The 14,817-nt window shown below is 52.0% G+C and overlaps 1 protein-coding gene across 1 annotated transcript; it reads right to left on the reverse strand.

Annotated features, from left to right (window-relative positions):
* Positions 1-8,728: 8,728 nt before the first annotated feature.
* LOC136161591 (sialic acid-binding Ig-like lectin 8) lies at positions 8,729-14,507 on the reverse strand. Its single transcript, XM_065926583.1, has 7 exons — positions 14,034-14,507; positions 13,553-13,831; positions 13,279-13,326; positions 9,892-10,149; positions 9,573-9,669; positions 9,213-9,293; positions 8,729-8,882 (listed from the first exon to the last, which is right to left on the reverse strand). The coding sequence occupies exons 1-6, from the start codon at positions 14,467-14,469 to the stop codon at positions 9,221-9,223; spliced, it is 1,191 nt and encodes a 396-aa protein (XP_065782655.1). The 5' UTR covers positions 14,470-14,507; the 3' UTR covers positions 8,729-8,882; positions 9,213-9,220.
* Between the last annotated feature and the right edge of the window lie 310 nt (positions 14,508-14,817).

Genomic DNA, 14,817 nt, shown 5'->3' on the forward strand with positions numbered 1-14,817 from the left:
CCTGTGCTCCGCAACTAGAGAACCCACCGCAATAAGAAGCCCGAGCAAAGCAACCAGAGAAAGATCTTACGCAGCAGTGAAAACCCAGTGCAGCCAGAAAGCAAAGAACTGGGGGATCGTTGTTTATACTCACCCAGTACCACTAGGTGTAAGGACACACGGTTGGAGCCGCTCGGGTGCTGAGCTTTGCAGGTGACCTCTCCTCCATCCCCTAAGGCCACCTGGGGCAGCTCTAGGACCGCAGGATCCAAAGGCTGGGAGGGGCTCAGGGTCAGGCTCCCCCGGGCCCAGCTTAGATTGGTGGGGGGGTTGCTGTCGACAATACAGACCAGGCACAGGGACTGGCCCTCCCGGACTCGCAGGGAGGTGGCATTGCCCAGGATCTCGGGGACTGGGGAGACAGAGAGAGCAGGAAGGGCAGGGCTGAGAGGCCCTCCCCCGCCCTTCCTCCCAGATATAGGACAGTGGCTCTGAGATTTCATCACCAGCAAGGGCAGGTAGGGGTGAGGTCGGGGCTGGGGAAGGAGAGGCAACTCAGTGAACCCAGGAAACGAGGATGGATGTTAGAAGAAGAGTTGGCTGTATCTCAACCTGGGAGATAATATCCCAGGAGGTGGCCTCTGATGTGTGAGCATGTGCCGGGCATGGACACTTGTGGGTCTGGCCACATGCAGGCCTGCACACAGGTGATGAATGAGAAGGGAGACATGGAGGGAAGGAGGAGGGTCAGCTCTGGGCCTGCAGACATGCCTTTGTGGCACCAATTATGGCAGCCTGGACAAGGCACAGCTGGAGGCTGACAGGCCAGAGGGGAGGCTGCTCCAAGTCCAGGTGAGAGAGAGAATGCAGGCCTGAGCTGAGGCTGTGGTCGTGGAGGTGGAGGAAGGGAGGACATGAGGCATTTTCAGGAAGTTAAGCTTGCAAACTAAGTCTCGGGGAGGGTTGGGTGAGACATAGTCCAAAGGAATTTCTGAGATGTAGACTCTGATTACTCAGATCAGAGGGTCCCGACCAAGAGGAAGTGGAGGACACTCAGGACAGAGATTTGTGAGGGCCTTCATTGCGGAGGCTAGAAAACTCCAGGGTGAATGAACTTGACCTTGCCCTCCTGAAGAAATGGGCAGGAAGCTGGTGTTAGCGTGGGTTAGTCACCCAGTCATGTCTGACTCTTTGAAACTCCATGGACTGTAGCCCGCCAGGCTCCTCTGCCCATGCAAGTCTCCAGGTGAGAATACTGGAGTGGGTAGCCACTCTCTTCTCCAGAGGATCTTCCTGACCCAGGGATCGAACCTGGGTCTCCTGTATTGCAGGTGGATTCTTTACCATCTGAGCCACCACGGAAGACCAGGATCCTGGTACCCAGCTTGGGAACTCAGTCTGCTCCGGGGAGGTGGAGACGGCACAGTCAGGAAGAGACAGAGAATCAGGGAAAGGATGGCATGGCAAAGTGAGGGGTGAGGAGAGGTGGGAAGAGAGGGAACAAGGGGAGATGACAGTGAATGGTCACCTAGGAGTCCACAGTGGCCCCAGAGAGAGTCCTGCCAAGGGACAGAGTCGGGAGCAGGGGAGGGGAGACATAGGAGCCGAGAGGGGTGAGTGGTGAGGGGCCTGATTCTGTTCAGTCTTCACAGCATCCCCCCATCTGACCTCCATGCTGCCCAGGGACCTCACACCTGTGCTGTTTTCCCAGAAGACCCAAATATCCAGGTTCTGCGGGGTGTCTGGAAGAAAAAGGAATAAAAATCCTGCTGCATTGTGATGGGGGGGTCAGGAGTAAGGGGTGAGGCAGAAGTCTCCATGTCTTCACCCCAGCTTGTCTCCAAAAAGAGTCCCCGAGTTTCCCACCAAGAACCCTGCCTCTCTCTCCCCTGGGGGAGGACCACATCCAGGACCCAGGCTCTTGGGCCCCCACTCACAGGACACATTGAGCCTGATGGTCGCCTCTGTGCTCACACTGACTCCGGAAAAGTTCACACAACACATGAGGTTGGTGCTATGGTCCTGGGGCCTCGGGGTGAGGGTGAGCGGTGAGCACTGAGGAGCAGGGACTCTCGGGGTGCAGGGAGGTGAGGGCGACCCCGGTCCAGGAGAAGGTGGGGGGCGTCCCCCTGTCACAGGCCCATGGCACCGCACAGGTGAGGTTGGTGGGGCGGTCGGATGTTAGGGTGCCCTGGGCGTGGATGTCAGGTGTGTCTGTCAGAGCTGGAGAGAGCAGACCCAGGACTGGAGCAGGGACCCCTGTGTGCCCCTCAGAGCATCTGTTCCCCAGCATCCTGTATCCCTGGGTCCCCCCGCCCCCAGGATGAGAAGACAGGGTTCCCCTCCCGCAGGAGGGGAGACCCGCAGGACCTGGAGACCCGCAGGACCCCTGGAGACCCGCAGGACCCCTGTATGTGTGTCCTCTCCTTGACCGCATCCTTACCCGTCACACGAACGGAGAGCAGATTCAATGCATAACTATATCTCACAGTAGGCCCTCTCTCCAACCTAAAGATGTATGTCCCCGTGTCCCTCCTCTGGGCGTCTCTGATGTCCAGGGAGCGGTCCTTGGTCTGGGGATCTCCAAGGAGGAGGAATCGGCCCTGGGCCTCACTGACCACCGTGCTGGGTTGTTTGTGGCCACTGCTGGATCTCCATGGGAATCTACCCTTTTCCGGAACCAGTAGCTGTGAGCTGGTCCAGAGTCGTTCCAGCTTCCCGGGGATAGGAGATGGAGCAGGGCACACGGACACACAGGCCCTTCTGCACCGACACGGACGGTTTCATCTTCAGCCGGATCCTGAGCCAGGGACCCTGCGGGGAATCCAGGGTCAGCCGAGCCCCCGCCCCGCCCGCCCCCGCCCCGCTGTCCACTCACCCGCCCACAGCAGCAGCAGCAGCAGCAGCGGCATAATGTCTGAGCCGGAGGGTGTCTGGGCGTCCTGTGTGTGAAAGGAGAAGAGGAAGGGGAGAGGGAGGTAGGGCTGCGGGGAGGCCCGTGGGAAGCTGGGGAGGAGCGCGAGAATCTGTTCACAGAAGAGGAACTTCAGAGCCAGAGTTCCTCCTCCTCCACACACAGCGGACAGGACGCCCCTCCGCCCAGAGACCCCGGAGACCTGCCCAGAGAGGAGCAGACACGCAGGGGACCCCTGTCCTGACCCCCATCTCGGGCTCGTCCCTCCAGCAGCAGAGTTTGGACCTGTGAGGACGCCGAGCGCTGGGACTCAGGCGGCCTCCTAAACTTCTCCCATCGGAGCTCAACTCTTCTCTTGACCTGGAGAGTCACAGCCTCACGGAGACCCTTGGGTGGTCATTCCTGCGAGATGTTGGGCTCTTTACGGTCTAGGGGAGTGTCTGGAGCAGAAGACAAGAAGGGGCTCCAGGGTGGACTGAAGGCAGCAGCCCGTCCCCCATTCACACATTCCCCCACCGGTGACCGTCTCTGGGTGGTGACCTGAAGGCCAGAAGGGATCTGATTCACCTGGTCCCCGCCCGAGAGATGCCTCCTTCCCGGAGCCCTCACTTCCCCCCGACCTCGACACACAGCGCTGCCGGCTCTAGAGCTTTGTGGCTGGTGAGACTGCCATGAGTCCTGGCAGCATGTTGGGGTTTTTTTTAAGTGAGTATGATTTCTCTCGCTCCAATAAAAAACTAACGCTTTTCCGACAGAGAAACTTGAAATTGTCAACAACAAATCCTTATTCCTCTTTGTCCCATCTCCTGGCCACCCCAGTTCTAGTTTTCTGTCTTTAGGAAAGTGACACCTTTGGTACCTTGTAATGTGGAATAATATACCATTTGGCTTTCTGTGACTGGGTTATTGAAGGTACCATAATGTCCCTAGAGTTCATCCACCTGGTGGCATGTGTCAGAGATTCCCTCCTGGATTTCCCTGGTGGCTCAGTGGTTTAGAATCCGCCTGACAATGCAGGGGACATGGGTTCGATCCTCGGCCAGGAAGTATCCTACATGCTGGAAAGCACCTAAGCCCGTGCCACACAATTACCTGCCTGCCTGCCCTGGAAACCGGGCCAGACAAAGACAAAAGCTACAACAATAAGAAATCCATACACCACAACCAGACTGAAACCCTAGCCGGCTGTAACCAAAGCCCACGTGCAGCAACAAAGACCCAGCAGAGGCATAAATGAATAGACAGTCCTTCCTTTTCCAGGCCGAATTACTGACCACGGTTTTGTTGATCCGTTCATCGGCTGAGGGGCACTTGGATTGCTTCCGTTGTCTGGCTGTTGTGAACACACTACCAGAAACACGAGTGTGCTCATGTCTCCAAGAGTCCATCCTCTCAATTCTCCCTGGAGATAATCAGAGGTGGAATGGCTGGATCATGCTAATAATATATTTAATTTCCGAGGAAGTACCATTATCTTACCATCTCACTGACCTGCTGCCCCCCTGACTTCACCGCGGCTGTGATCAACTTACACTAACTATATGTTTGAAGGTGTTTATCTTGGACCCCTCTCCTGATCTCTAGACATTCCTGTCTAGCTCTCTCCCTGGCATCACAGTTGCATATCTAAGGGCTTCGCAGGAAAAACACGGCATTTCAAAGTCCTACTCTCTGAAGCCCTCCACGTAACACAACTCCATCTACCCAGTTGTTCAGGAGAAACATTTCAACATCATCTTAGCTCCTCTTTTTCCCTCACTTACCACCTCCACTAAAAAATTTCAGGTACTTCCCTGGTGGTCCAGTGGCTAAACTCCCTGCTCCCTAGACTGGGGGCCTGGGTTCGATACCCCGGTCAGGGAGCTGGATCCCACGGGCTACAACTAAGAGTCACATGCCGTCCCTGAAGATCCCACATGCAACTAATACTTGGCCAGGCAAATACATAAGTAAAGATTTTTAAAGAGAAAAGAAATTGGATCACAATAGATCTAAATATACGCTCCCTGTCTACATGATCTCCCTGGGCCATCGCAGCATCACTTCCTGCCTGGGGTGCCCAGCACTCTTGCCACAGCTCTTTCTTGCTGCCCTGTATCTTTCTGGGGTCTCCTGGTGGTTCAGAAAGTAAAGAATCCACTTACAATGCAGGAGACCTGAGTTTGCTCCTTGGGTGGGGAAGATCCCCTGGAGAAGGGAGTGGCACCCCGCTCCAGTATTCTTGCCTGGAGATTCCTTATGGACAAAGGGGCATGGCAGGCTACAGTCCACAGGGTCAAAAAGAGCTGGACACGACTGAGAGGCTATCACTTTAGGGCTGATTCTGTTCTAATACCCATTGGGATTCTGCTCCTTTCCTTGTGTGAGTTTCCTCCAAACATGTCAGCAGCTGATGTGAACTAATTTTATTTTTCATATATTTTTAAAATTTCTGGTCCACATAATGACAGCCTGTGATGACAGAAGTGCTCCTCATTCCCTTTATTTCAGTAAAATATTCACAGAATAAAAACTATTTTTAAGACAGCATAGGGGACACTTTGGGGAATCCCAGGTAGCTCAGTGGTAAAGAATCTGCCTGCCAAGCAGGAGACTTGGGTTCGATCTCCGGGTCAGGAAGATCCCCTGGAGGAGGGCATGGCAACCCACTGCAGTATTCTTTCTTTTTTTTAAGCAGCATTTTATTTATTTATTTTTTCCATTTATTTTTATTAGTTGGAGGCTAATTACTTTACAATATTGTTGTGGTCTTTGCCATACATTGAATTGAATCAGCCATGGATTTACATGTGTTCCCCATCCCGATTCCCCCTCCCACCTCCCTCTCCACCCGATCCCCCTGGGTCCTCCCAGTGCACCAGCCTCGAGCACCCGTCTCATGCATCCAACCTGGGCTGGTGATCCGTTTCGCCCTTGATAATATACATGTTTTGATGCTGTTCTCTTTAAACATCCCACCCTCGCCTTCTCCCACAGAGTCCAAAAGTCTGTTCTGTACATCTGTGTCTCTTTTTATGTTTTGCATATAGGGTTATCGTTACCATCTTTCTAAAATCCGTATATATGTGTTAGTATACTGTAGTGGTCTTTATATTTCTGGCTTACTTCACTCTGTATAATGGGCTCCAGTTTCATCCATCTCATTAGAACTGATTCAAATGAATTCTTTTAAACAGCTGAGTAATATTCCATGGTGTATATGTACCAGCGCTTCCTTATCCATTTGTCTGCTGATGGACATCCAGGTTGCTTCCATGTCCTGGCTATTATAAACAGTGCTGTGATGAACATTGGGGTGCACGTGTCTCTTTCAGATCTGGTTTCCTCGGTGTGTATGCCCAGAAGTGGGATTGCTGGGTCATATGGCAGTTCTATTTCCAGTTTTTTAAGGAGTCTCCACACTGTTCCTCATAGTGGCTGTACTAGTTTGCATTCCCACCAACAGTGTAAGAGGGTTCCCTTTTCTCCACTCCCTCTCCAGCATTTATTGCTTCACAATAGCAGCCATCCTGACTGGCGTGTAATGGTACCTCATTGTGGTTTTGATTTGCATTTCTCTGATAATGAGTGATGTTGAGCATCTTTTCATGTGCTTTTTGGCCATCTGTATGTCTTCTTTGGAGAAATGTCTGTTTAGTTCTTTGGCCCATTTTTTGATTGGGTCATTTATTTTTCTGGAATTGAGCTGCAGGAGTTGCTTGTATATTTTTGAGATTAATCCTTTGTCTGTTGCTTTATTTGCTATTATTTTCTCCCAATCTGAGGACTGTCTTTTCACCTTGCTTATAGTTTCCTTTGTTGTGCAAAAGCTTTTAAGTTTAATTAGGTCTCATTTGTTTATTTTTGCTTTTATTTCCAATATTCTGGGAGGTGGGTCATAGAGGATCCTGCTGTGATTTATGTCAGAGAGTGTTTTGCCTATGTTCTCCTCTAGGAGTTTTATAGTTTCTGGTCTTACATTTAGATCTTTAATCCATTTTGAGTTCATTTCTGTGTATGGTGTTAGAAAGTGTTCTAGATTCATTCTTTTATAAGTGGTTGACCAGTTTTCCCAGCACCACTTGTTAAAGAGGTTGTCTTCTTTCCATTGTATATTCTTGCCTCCTTTGTTGAAGATAGGGTGTCCATAGGTTCATGGAATTATCTCTGGGCTTTCTATTCTGTTCCATTGATCTATATTTCTGTCTTTGTGCCAGTACCATACTGTCTTGATGACTGTGGCTTTGTAGTATAGCCTGAAGTCAGGCAGGTTGATTCCTCCAGTTCCATTCTTCTTTCTCAAGATTACTTTGGCTATTTGAGGCTTTTTTGTATTTCCATAGAAATTGTGAAATTATTTGTTCTAGTTCTGTGAAAAATACCATTGGTAGCTTGATAGGGATTGCATTGAATCTATAGATTGCTTTGGGTAGTATAGTCATTTTGACAATATTGATTCTTCCAATCCATGAACACAGTATGTTTCTCCATCTGTTTGTGTCTTCTTTGATTTCTTTCATCAGTGTTTTATAGTTTTCTATGTATAGGTCTTTTGTTTCTTTAGGTAGATATACTCCTAAGTATTTTATTATTTTTGTTGCAATGGTGAATGGTATTGTTTCCTTAATTTCTCTTTCTGTTTTCTCATTGTTAATGTATAGGAATGCAAGGGATTTCTGTGTGTTAATTTTATATCCTGCAACTTTACTATATTCATTGATTAACTCTAGTAATTTTCTGGTAGAGTCTTTAAGGTTTTCTATGTAGAGGATCATATCATCTGCAAACAGAGAGAATTTCACTTCTTATTTTCCTATCTGGATTCCTTTTACTTCTTTTTCTGCTCTGATTGCTGTGGCCAAAACTTCCAAAACTATGTTGAATAGTAGTGGTGAGAGTGGGCACCCTTGTCTTGTTCCTGATTTTAGGGGAAATGCTTTCAATTTTCACCATTGAGGGTAATGCTTGCTGTGGTTTTGTCATATATAGCTTTTATTATGTTGAGGTATGTTCCTTCTATTCCTGCTTTCTGGAGAGTTTTAATCATAAATGGATGTTGAATTTTGTCAAAGGCTTTTTCTGCATTTATTGAGATAATCATATGGTTTTTATCTTTCAATTTGTTAATGTGGTGTATTACATTGATTGATTTGTGGATATTAAAAAATCCTTGCATTCCTGGGATAAAGCCCACTTGGTCATGATGTATGATTTTTTTAATATGTTGTTGGATTCTGTTTGCTAGAATTTTGTTAAAGGATTTTTGCATCTATGTTCATCAGTGATATTGGCCTGTAGTTTTCTTTTTTTGTGGCATCTTTGGTTTTGGAATTAGGGTGATGGTGGCCTCACAGAATGAGTTTGGAAGTTTACCTTCTTCTGCAATTTTCTGGAAGAGTTTGAGTAAGATAGGTGTTAGCTCTTCTCTAAATTTTTGGTAGAATTCATCTGTGAAGCCATCTGGTCCTGGGCTATTGTTTGCTGGAAGATTGCTGATTACAGTTTCAATTTCCTTGCTTGTGATGGGTCTGTTCAGGTCCCTACTGCAGTATTCTTGCCTGGAGAATCCCATGGACAGAGGAGCCTGGCAGCTACAGTCCATAGAGTTGAAGAAAATGGACATGACTCAGCAACTAAACAACAACACGTTACACCTGAGTGGCAGTAAGAACATCACCATGTTAGTGCAACCATCATCACTGTCGATTTCCAGAATGCTTTCATCATCCAAAACAGAAACTCTGGGTGGAGCGTCAGCAGGGAAGAGCCAGACCGGACTTCGAATCCAGCCTGCAGTGTGGGCCCCTCCGTCCCCTGCGTGGGGAGGAAACACAGCTGCTCTGACTGTGCGGGAAATGGACGGAACCATTTCTGGTGAGTCCTCTGATCCGAGGGCCGTGTTTCCCAGTGAGAGGAAGCAGGAGGTGGGTGGGTTCAGTGACTCAGGGAAGAGATGAGGCTGCTGCAAAGACCAGGGTCAGGACGGGGAGGAGACGGGCTTCAAGATGAGCTGTGCTTAGGAGGAAGGTCGGGGAGCGTTTAGTGATTTGTTGGATCCGTAGAAGGGGTGAAGGTTAAATAAAGGACATTGTGCCCCTCCAACCAAGCCCCAACTCCCTCACCAAGCCCCACCTTCTAACAGTTCTCACACCCCTGCAGCTTCTGGCCTAAGTGATGAGGGCTGCCTTGTCATCAGTGTGACAAGGAACCCAGTAGAGAAACGAGTTTGTGGAGGGAAATGGCAGCTGAGTTTTGACCGCCCCGAGTGTAGCAATCCCAGGAGCCATCCCGGCGGAGGTGTGCACTTGGATGTTGGGTGGTGAAGTGCTCCATCACTCACCTGAGGGGTTAAAGGTGGATTTCCTTTGCCTCTGACACGCCCCCTGCCGGCCTGGCTGACGTCCTTTTGCAGCACCTCACTCTGCAGGACAGACCAGGCTCTTGTCGTCTTTTCAGATTGGGATTCAACGGGGATGCGGACTCACCCAGCCCCCAGCCGTGGTTCAAGGACAGGAGGGGTGGCCGTGGGACAGGGCGGTTGGCCCCACACACCTCCTGGAGCACGGCAGGGACCTCCATCCGTGACAGTGGACGGGGGTGAGGCCGGTCCCCAAGCGGAATCCTCAGGTGCCCCTGCCCACCCTCCTTCCCCTCAGCCTCCTGCCCTCCCCTCAGCCTCCTCCCCCGGGGCAGTGCTCACAGGAGGCCCAAGAGACAGAGGAGGAGGAGGAGCAGGGTCTTGACAGCCGCTTCCCAGACGGCCACCAGGACCGCGTCTGCCGGGAGCACGGACCGCCCTGCGGGAGAGTAGACGAGGCCCGGGTCACCCGCTGGTCCTCGGCCTCATCCTCCCGCTCCCTGGTGGACTGCGGACCCTGGCCTTCCAGGATCCCCCGGATGGAGGATCGCACGTGCCCGCCTCCCCCACCCCGCCACCTGCCGGTCCAGCAGTTGTCGTTGGGGGCACTCAGGGTCTGCAGGCGGGGGTGGGCCCCCGCGGGCAGCCCCCAGACACTCACTCTGCAGCGAGACCCTCAGAGAGACGTGCTGGGAGCCCAGGGCGTTCTGAGCTCGGCAGGTGAACTCCCCTTCGTCTCCCATGAGCACCCGCGGCAGCTCCAGCACTTCCGGGTGGCTGGGGGGCGAGGCGCTCAGGGTCAGGCTCCCCCGGGCCCAGCTGATCCTGGCGGGGGGGTTGCTGTCGACGACGCAGACCAGGCGCAGGGACTGGCCCTCCCGGACTGAAAGAGAGGATCCGTTCTCCTGGGCTTTGGATGCTAGAGAAAAGGAGACCGAGGGTCAGAGAGACCCAGAGACTGGGAGGAAGAGGAAGATGTACCTGGAGGAGGGCTGAGAGGGAGCGGCCCACAGACACTGGGAGAACCAAAGACTCAGTGAGAGGGATCCAGAGAGAGCGCGTGAGCGTGGTCACTGCTGTGTGCTCAGTCTGGGCACCGACGGGCTCTGCCTCGTGGATCCAGCCCCCACGAAGCAAGCAGGGAGGCTCTTGGCCTACATAGAACACCCGTAAGTGCTGTCAGCCCTGCCGTTAATTCCATGTGCCCTTCGCTTAGAACCCACAGTGACCCTGCAACCTCTTGTCCCTTATTCATGGTTTCACTTGACGCCAATTTACTGATTTAACAAGCTGCCTCCAAGGAGGCTCAGGCTTCCCTGGTGGCTCAGCAGTAAAGAACCCACCAGGTAAAGAACCAGTACAGGAGATGCGGGTTCGATCCCTGGGTCGGGAAGATCCCCTGGAGGAGGAAATGGCAACCCACTCAAGTATTCTTTCCTGGAGAATCCCATGAACAGTGGAGCCTGGTGGGCTAAAGTCCATGCGGCCACAAAAGAGTTAAGACATGGCTTAGTGATAGCAACTAAACAACAAGGAGGCTCACTCTTAGAAACAGTCTGGTGAGGAGCTCGGGCCCAGGAACAGGGGCTCACAACACCACATATTACTTATGGTGGCAGTGACGCTGGGTGGCAGGAGCCCCTGAGTAAGGCAATATGAATGCTACTGTCAGGTCCAGGAGGGCTTCCTGGAGAAGGCAGCATGTGCAGTCAAGTGTGAAAGGAAAGCAGGGATGGTAAGATGATGATGAAGGGTTGGAAGGGCATTAAAGGAAGGAGGAACAGAGCTTGCAAAGATGACCAAGGCCTGTGCATATCGGAGAAAAGCACATAGACTTGCAAGGCTGGAGGGAAGGGGTTAGGGTGGGTGTGTGGGGGGGCCTTCAGAAATGAGGCCACAGGATGAATAGTGGCATTTGTTTTTTTAAACTCAAAGTGGGAGAAGCAAATGTGATTGATAAATGTAACTGCGGGTATGCATACATGCTAAGTTGCTTCAGTTGTGTCCAACTCTTTGAGACTCTATGGACTAGCCAACCAGGTTCTTCTGTCTGTGGGATTCTCCAGGCAAGAATACTGGAGTGGGTTGCCATACTCTTCTCCAGGGGTCTTCCCAATCTAGGGCTTGAACCCAGGTCTCCCACATGGCAGGCAGACTCCTTACCATCTGAGCCACCAGGGAAGCCCAAGAATACTGGAGTGGGTAGCCTATCCATCTAAGCACTGTAAAAATCACTGTGTGTGTATACTCAGTCGCTCAGTCATGTTTGACTCTTTGTGATCCCAGGGACTATAGCCTGCCAGGTTCCTCTGTCCATGGAGATTCTCAAGGCAAGAATACTGGAGTGGGTTGGCATGCCCTCCTCCAGGGCTTCTTCCCAACCCAGGGATCGAACCCAGGTCTTCCACATTGCAGGTGGATCCTGAGCCACCAGGGAAACCCACTATATTCAATATCCCATGATAAAGCACAATGGAAAGAATATAAAAGAATATTACAATAGTTACAAGATTACTAGTGCAGTGTTTCAGTTGGTAGAATAAAACAAACACCACAATTTCCCACTGATAGATGCACAAGAACTCAGAATCCATCTATGAGCTGGAGTATTCCACAGTCCTGAAAAAGAATAGGGATGTCTGAACTACTGCTATCAAAGGATGCCTGAGATGCTTTGGGCAAGCAAACCAAAGCTCAGAGCAGCTCATGGACACAGGTGACTTTCCACAAGGGGACTGGGCGTCTGAGGACAGACTCTGCTGAACATTTTGAATTTCTGATCATGTGAAATACATTATGACAAACCTAGACAGCATATTAAAAAGTGGAGATATCACTTTGCCAACAAAGGTCCATATAGTCAAAGCTATGGTTTCTCCACTAGTCATGTACAGATGTGAGAGTTGGACCATAAAGAAGGGTGAGCACCAAAGAATTGATGCTTTTGAACTGTGGTGCTAAAGAAGACTCTTGAGAATCCTTTGGACTGCAAGGGGATCAAATGAGTCAATCCTAAAGGAAACCAACCCTGAATATTCATTGGAAGGACTGATGCTGAAGCTGAAGCTCCAATACTTTGGCCACCGATGCGAAGAGCCAATTCAATGGAAAAGACCTGGGAATGACTGAAGGCAGGAGGAGAAGGGTGTAACAGAGGATGAGATGGTTGGATGGCATCACTGACTCAATAGACATGAGTTTGCGAAAACTCCAGGAGATAGTGAAGGACAGGGAAGCCTGACGTGCTACAGTTCATGGGGTCACAAAGAGTTGGACACAACTGAGTGACTGAACAATACATAACCTGTCAAAATAGATGTAAATTACAAACTATTTGGAGAGGACTTCCCTGGTGGTCCAGCAGTGAAGAATCCACCTGCCAATGCAGGAAACGTGTTTGATACCTGGTCCGGGAGGATCCCACATGCTGCAGGGCAACTAAGGCCATGTGCTACAACTACTGAGCCTGTGCTGTAGAGCCCAGGAGCCGCAACTACTGAGCTCACCTACTGCAACTACTGCAGCCTACACACCTAGAATCAGTGCTCTGCAACAAGAGGAGCCACCACAGTGAGAAGCCCTACACCAAAAGCAGAGAGTAGCCCGTGCTCACCACAAGTAGAGAAAAGCCTTTGCAGCAACGAAGACCCAGTGCAGCCAAAAATAAAATTTAAAATGTAAAACTATTTAAATAAAAAAAAATTTTTAATGTAAAACTATTGGGAGAAAATAAACAGCAGAGCTGGAGGAGTCAGGTCATGGATGTGAGGCGCTTTGAGGGGTGGACTCTGCCCTGTGATGTTGCTCTGCTCTTGGGGAGCAGAGGAGGAAGTGGACAAGTCCCAGGGGAGTGAGGGGCCAGTGGGCACAGCTGGCAGAGTGGCCATGGGGGCAGAGGAGGGGCAGGGACCACTGGGTTCACCCACTGGGGGGCTCTGGTCACTGGGGTGGGTCCAGAGTGAGGCAGGGACCAGCAGAGCCCAGCCCAGCCCTGAGCCGGAAGCAACCTCGCCCCCGACAGCCCGGGGCGGAGGGCCCTCCTTCATACCTGTGCTGTTTCCTTGGAAGACAGTCACAGTCAAGTTCTGTGGTGGGTCTGGGACAGAGAGACATGGTGGATCCACGTCAATGGTGAGGCCTTGGTGGACATGGGCCCAGTGTCCCCAGGAGCTGCAGAAATGGGGAAAGGGTGGGGGGCGGGGCGTCCTCCTGACCCCCTCCCAGCCTGGATTCCAGAATCTGATGTGTGAGGCCCTGGTGCCCCCTTCCCCGCTGCCCTCCGGACCCCATCAGGGACCCAGGCATCCTGGCCCAGCTCTCACAGGACACGTTGAGGCGGACGACCCTCGTTGTGGTCACTTCAGCTCCAGGCAAGGTCACCTGACAGGTGAGCATGGTGCCGTGGTCCTGAGGCCGTGGAGTGAGAGTGAGCACCGAGGAGAGGGCTGTTGTGAGAACGTGGGAAGAGACGGTGGTCCCCTTCCAGGAGAAGATGGGGGGCGTGCCCTGCTTACAGGCCCAGGGCACAGAGCAGGTCAGATTCCCCGGGTGGCCGGACACCAGGGTCCCCGAAATGAGGATGTCAGGTGTGTGGTTGAGGGCTGGTGAGAAAAGGGGGGAGACAGGGGATCGGGAGGAGGGTTTGACGTGCAGCCCCCAGAGAAGCCTCAGGCTTCGGTCCAGCCTCTCCCCCTGGGCCGCCACTTTACCCCAGACCCCCTCCCAGGAGGGGCTCCCATCCCAGCCCTGCCCTGGGACCCTCCCTGCGACCTCTCCTGGACCTCCGCCCACAGCCCACCTTACCTGTCACATGCAAGGAGAGCTGGTTAGACCTGTAATTGTTTTTCACACTTCCTCGTTCCATCCGAAAAAAGTAGGAACCGTTGTCCCTCCTCCTGACGTCTCTGATCTCCAAGGAGCAGTTGTAGGCCCGTGTGTCCCCGAGGAGATGGAATCGCCCCTGGGTCTCCTCCTGCACTTCTCGGTCTGGGTTGTTTGTAGCCACGGGAGCATCCTTGGACGTCACAGCCCCTTCCCGAAACCAGTAGCCCAGAGTTGAGGTAAAGATGCCCCAGACATTCCAGGGGTAGGAGAAGGAGCAGGGCACGTGAACGCACAGGCCCTCCTCCACCGTCACCAGCTCCGGCAGCTGCAGCTTGTAATTTTCCCCAGGCCCCATCTGGCCCCTGGCTGCCTCCCTCTGCCAGAGCAGGGCCACCAGCAGCGGCAGTAGCAGCATGTCTGTGGTTGGCGGTGGCAGATTGCCTCAGGGCAAGCCTTTCTCAAGGTTCCTTTCGCAGGAAATGGAAGTGAAAGTTGCGAGATCTAGAGGAGGCAACAGCAGGAAGACGAGGATGAGGTCAGAAGGAACCTCTGTCAGAAGAGGAACTACACACCAAAGAACGTTGGCAGAGGAAGAGACCTGAGGGACCCACCACCCACCCACCACCTCATGTCCATTCCTGGGGATGCTGGGCCAAGGACGGTGAGAGACTTGCACAGATTCACATCCCACGCTGGTCCAGAGCCCCGCCTCCCGCCTCTCCGTCAATTCCCTTCCCCTCGGGGGTCATTTTCTGCAAAGCGA

This window comes from Muntiacus reevesi, chromosome 2 (genome assembly GCF_963930625.1).
Source record: "Muntiacus reevesi chromosome 2, mMunRee1.1, whole genome shotgun sequence".
Lineage (NCBI taxonomy): Eukaryota > Metazoa > Chordata > Mammalia > Artiodactyla > Cervidae > Muntiacus > Muntiacus reevesi.

Coding starts and splice junctions, on each gene's coding strand:
- LOC136161591 (XM_065926583.1), bottom strand. CDS start 14,469: ATGCTGCTACTGCCGCTGCTGGTGGCCCTGCTCTGGCAGAGGGAGGCA. Junction 13,327..13,552: donor CGTCCGCCTCAACGTGTCCT/GTGAGAGCTGGG, acceptor TCTCTGTCCCAG/ACCCACCACAGAACTTGACT. Junction 10,150..13,278: donor CTTCCAAGGAAACAGCACAG/GTATGAAGGAGG, acceptor CCTTTTCTCTAG/CATCCAAAGCCCAGGAGAAC.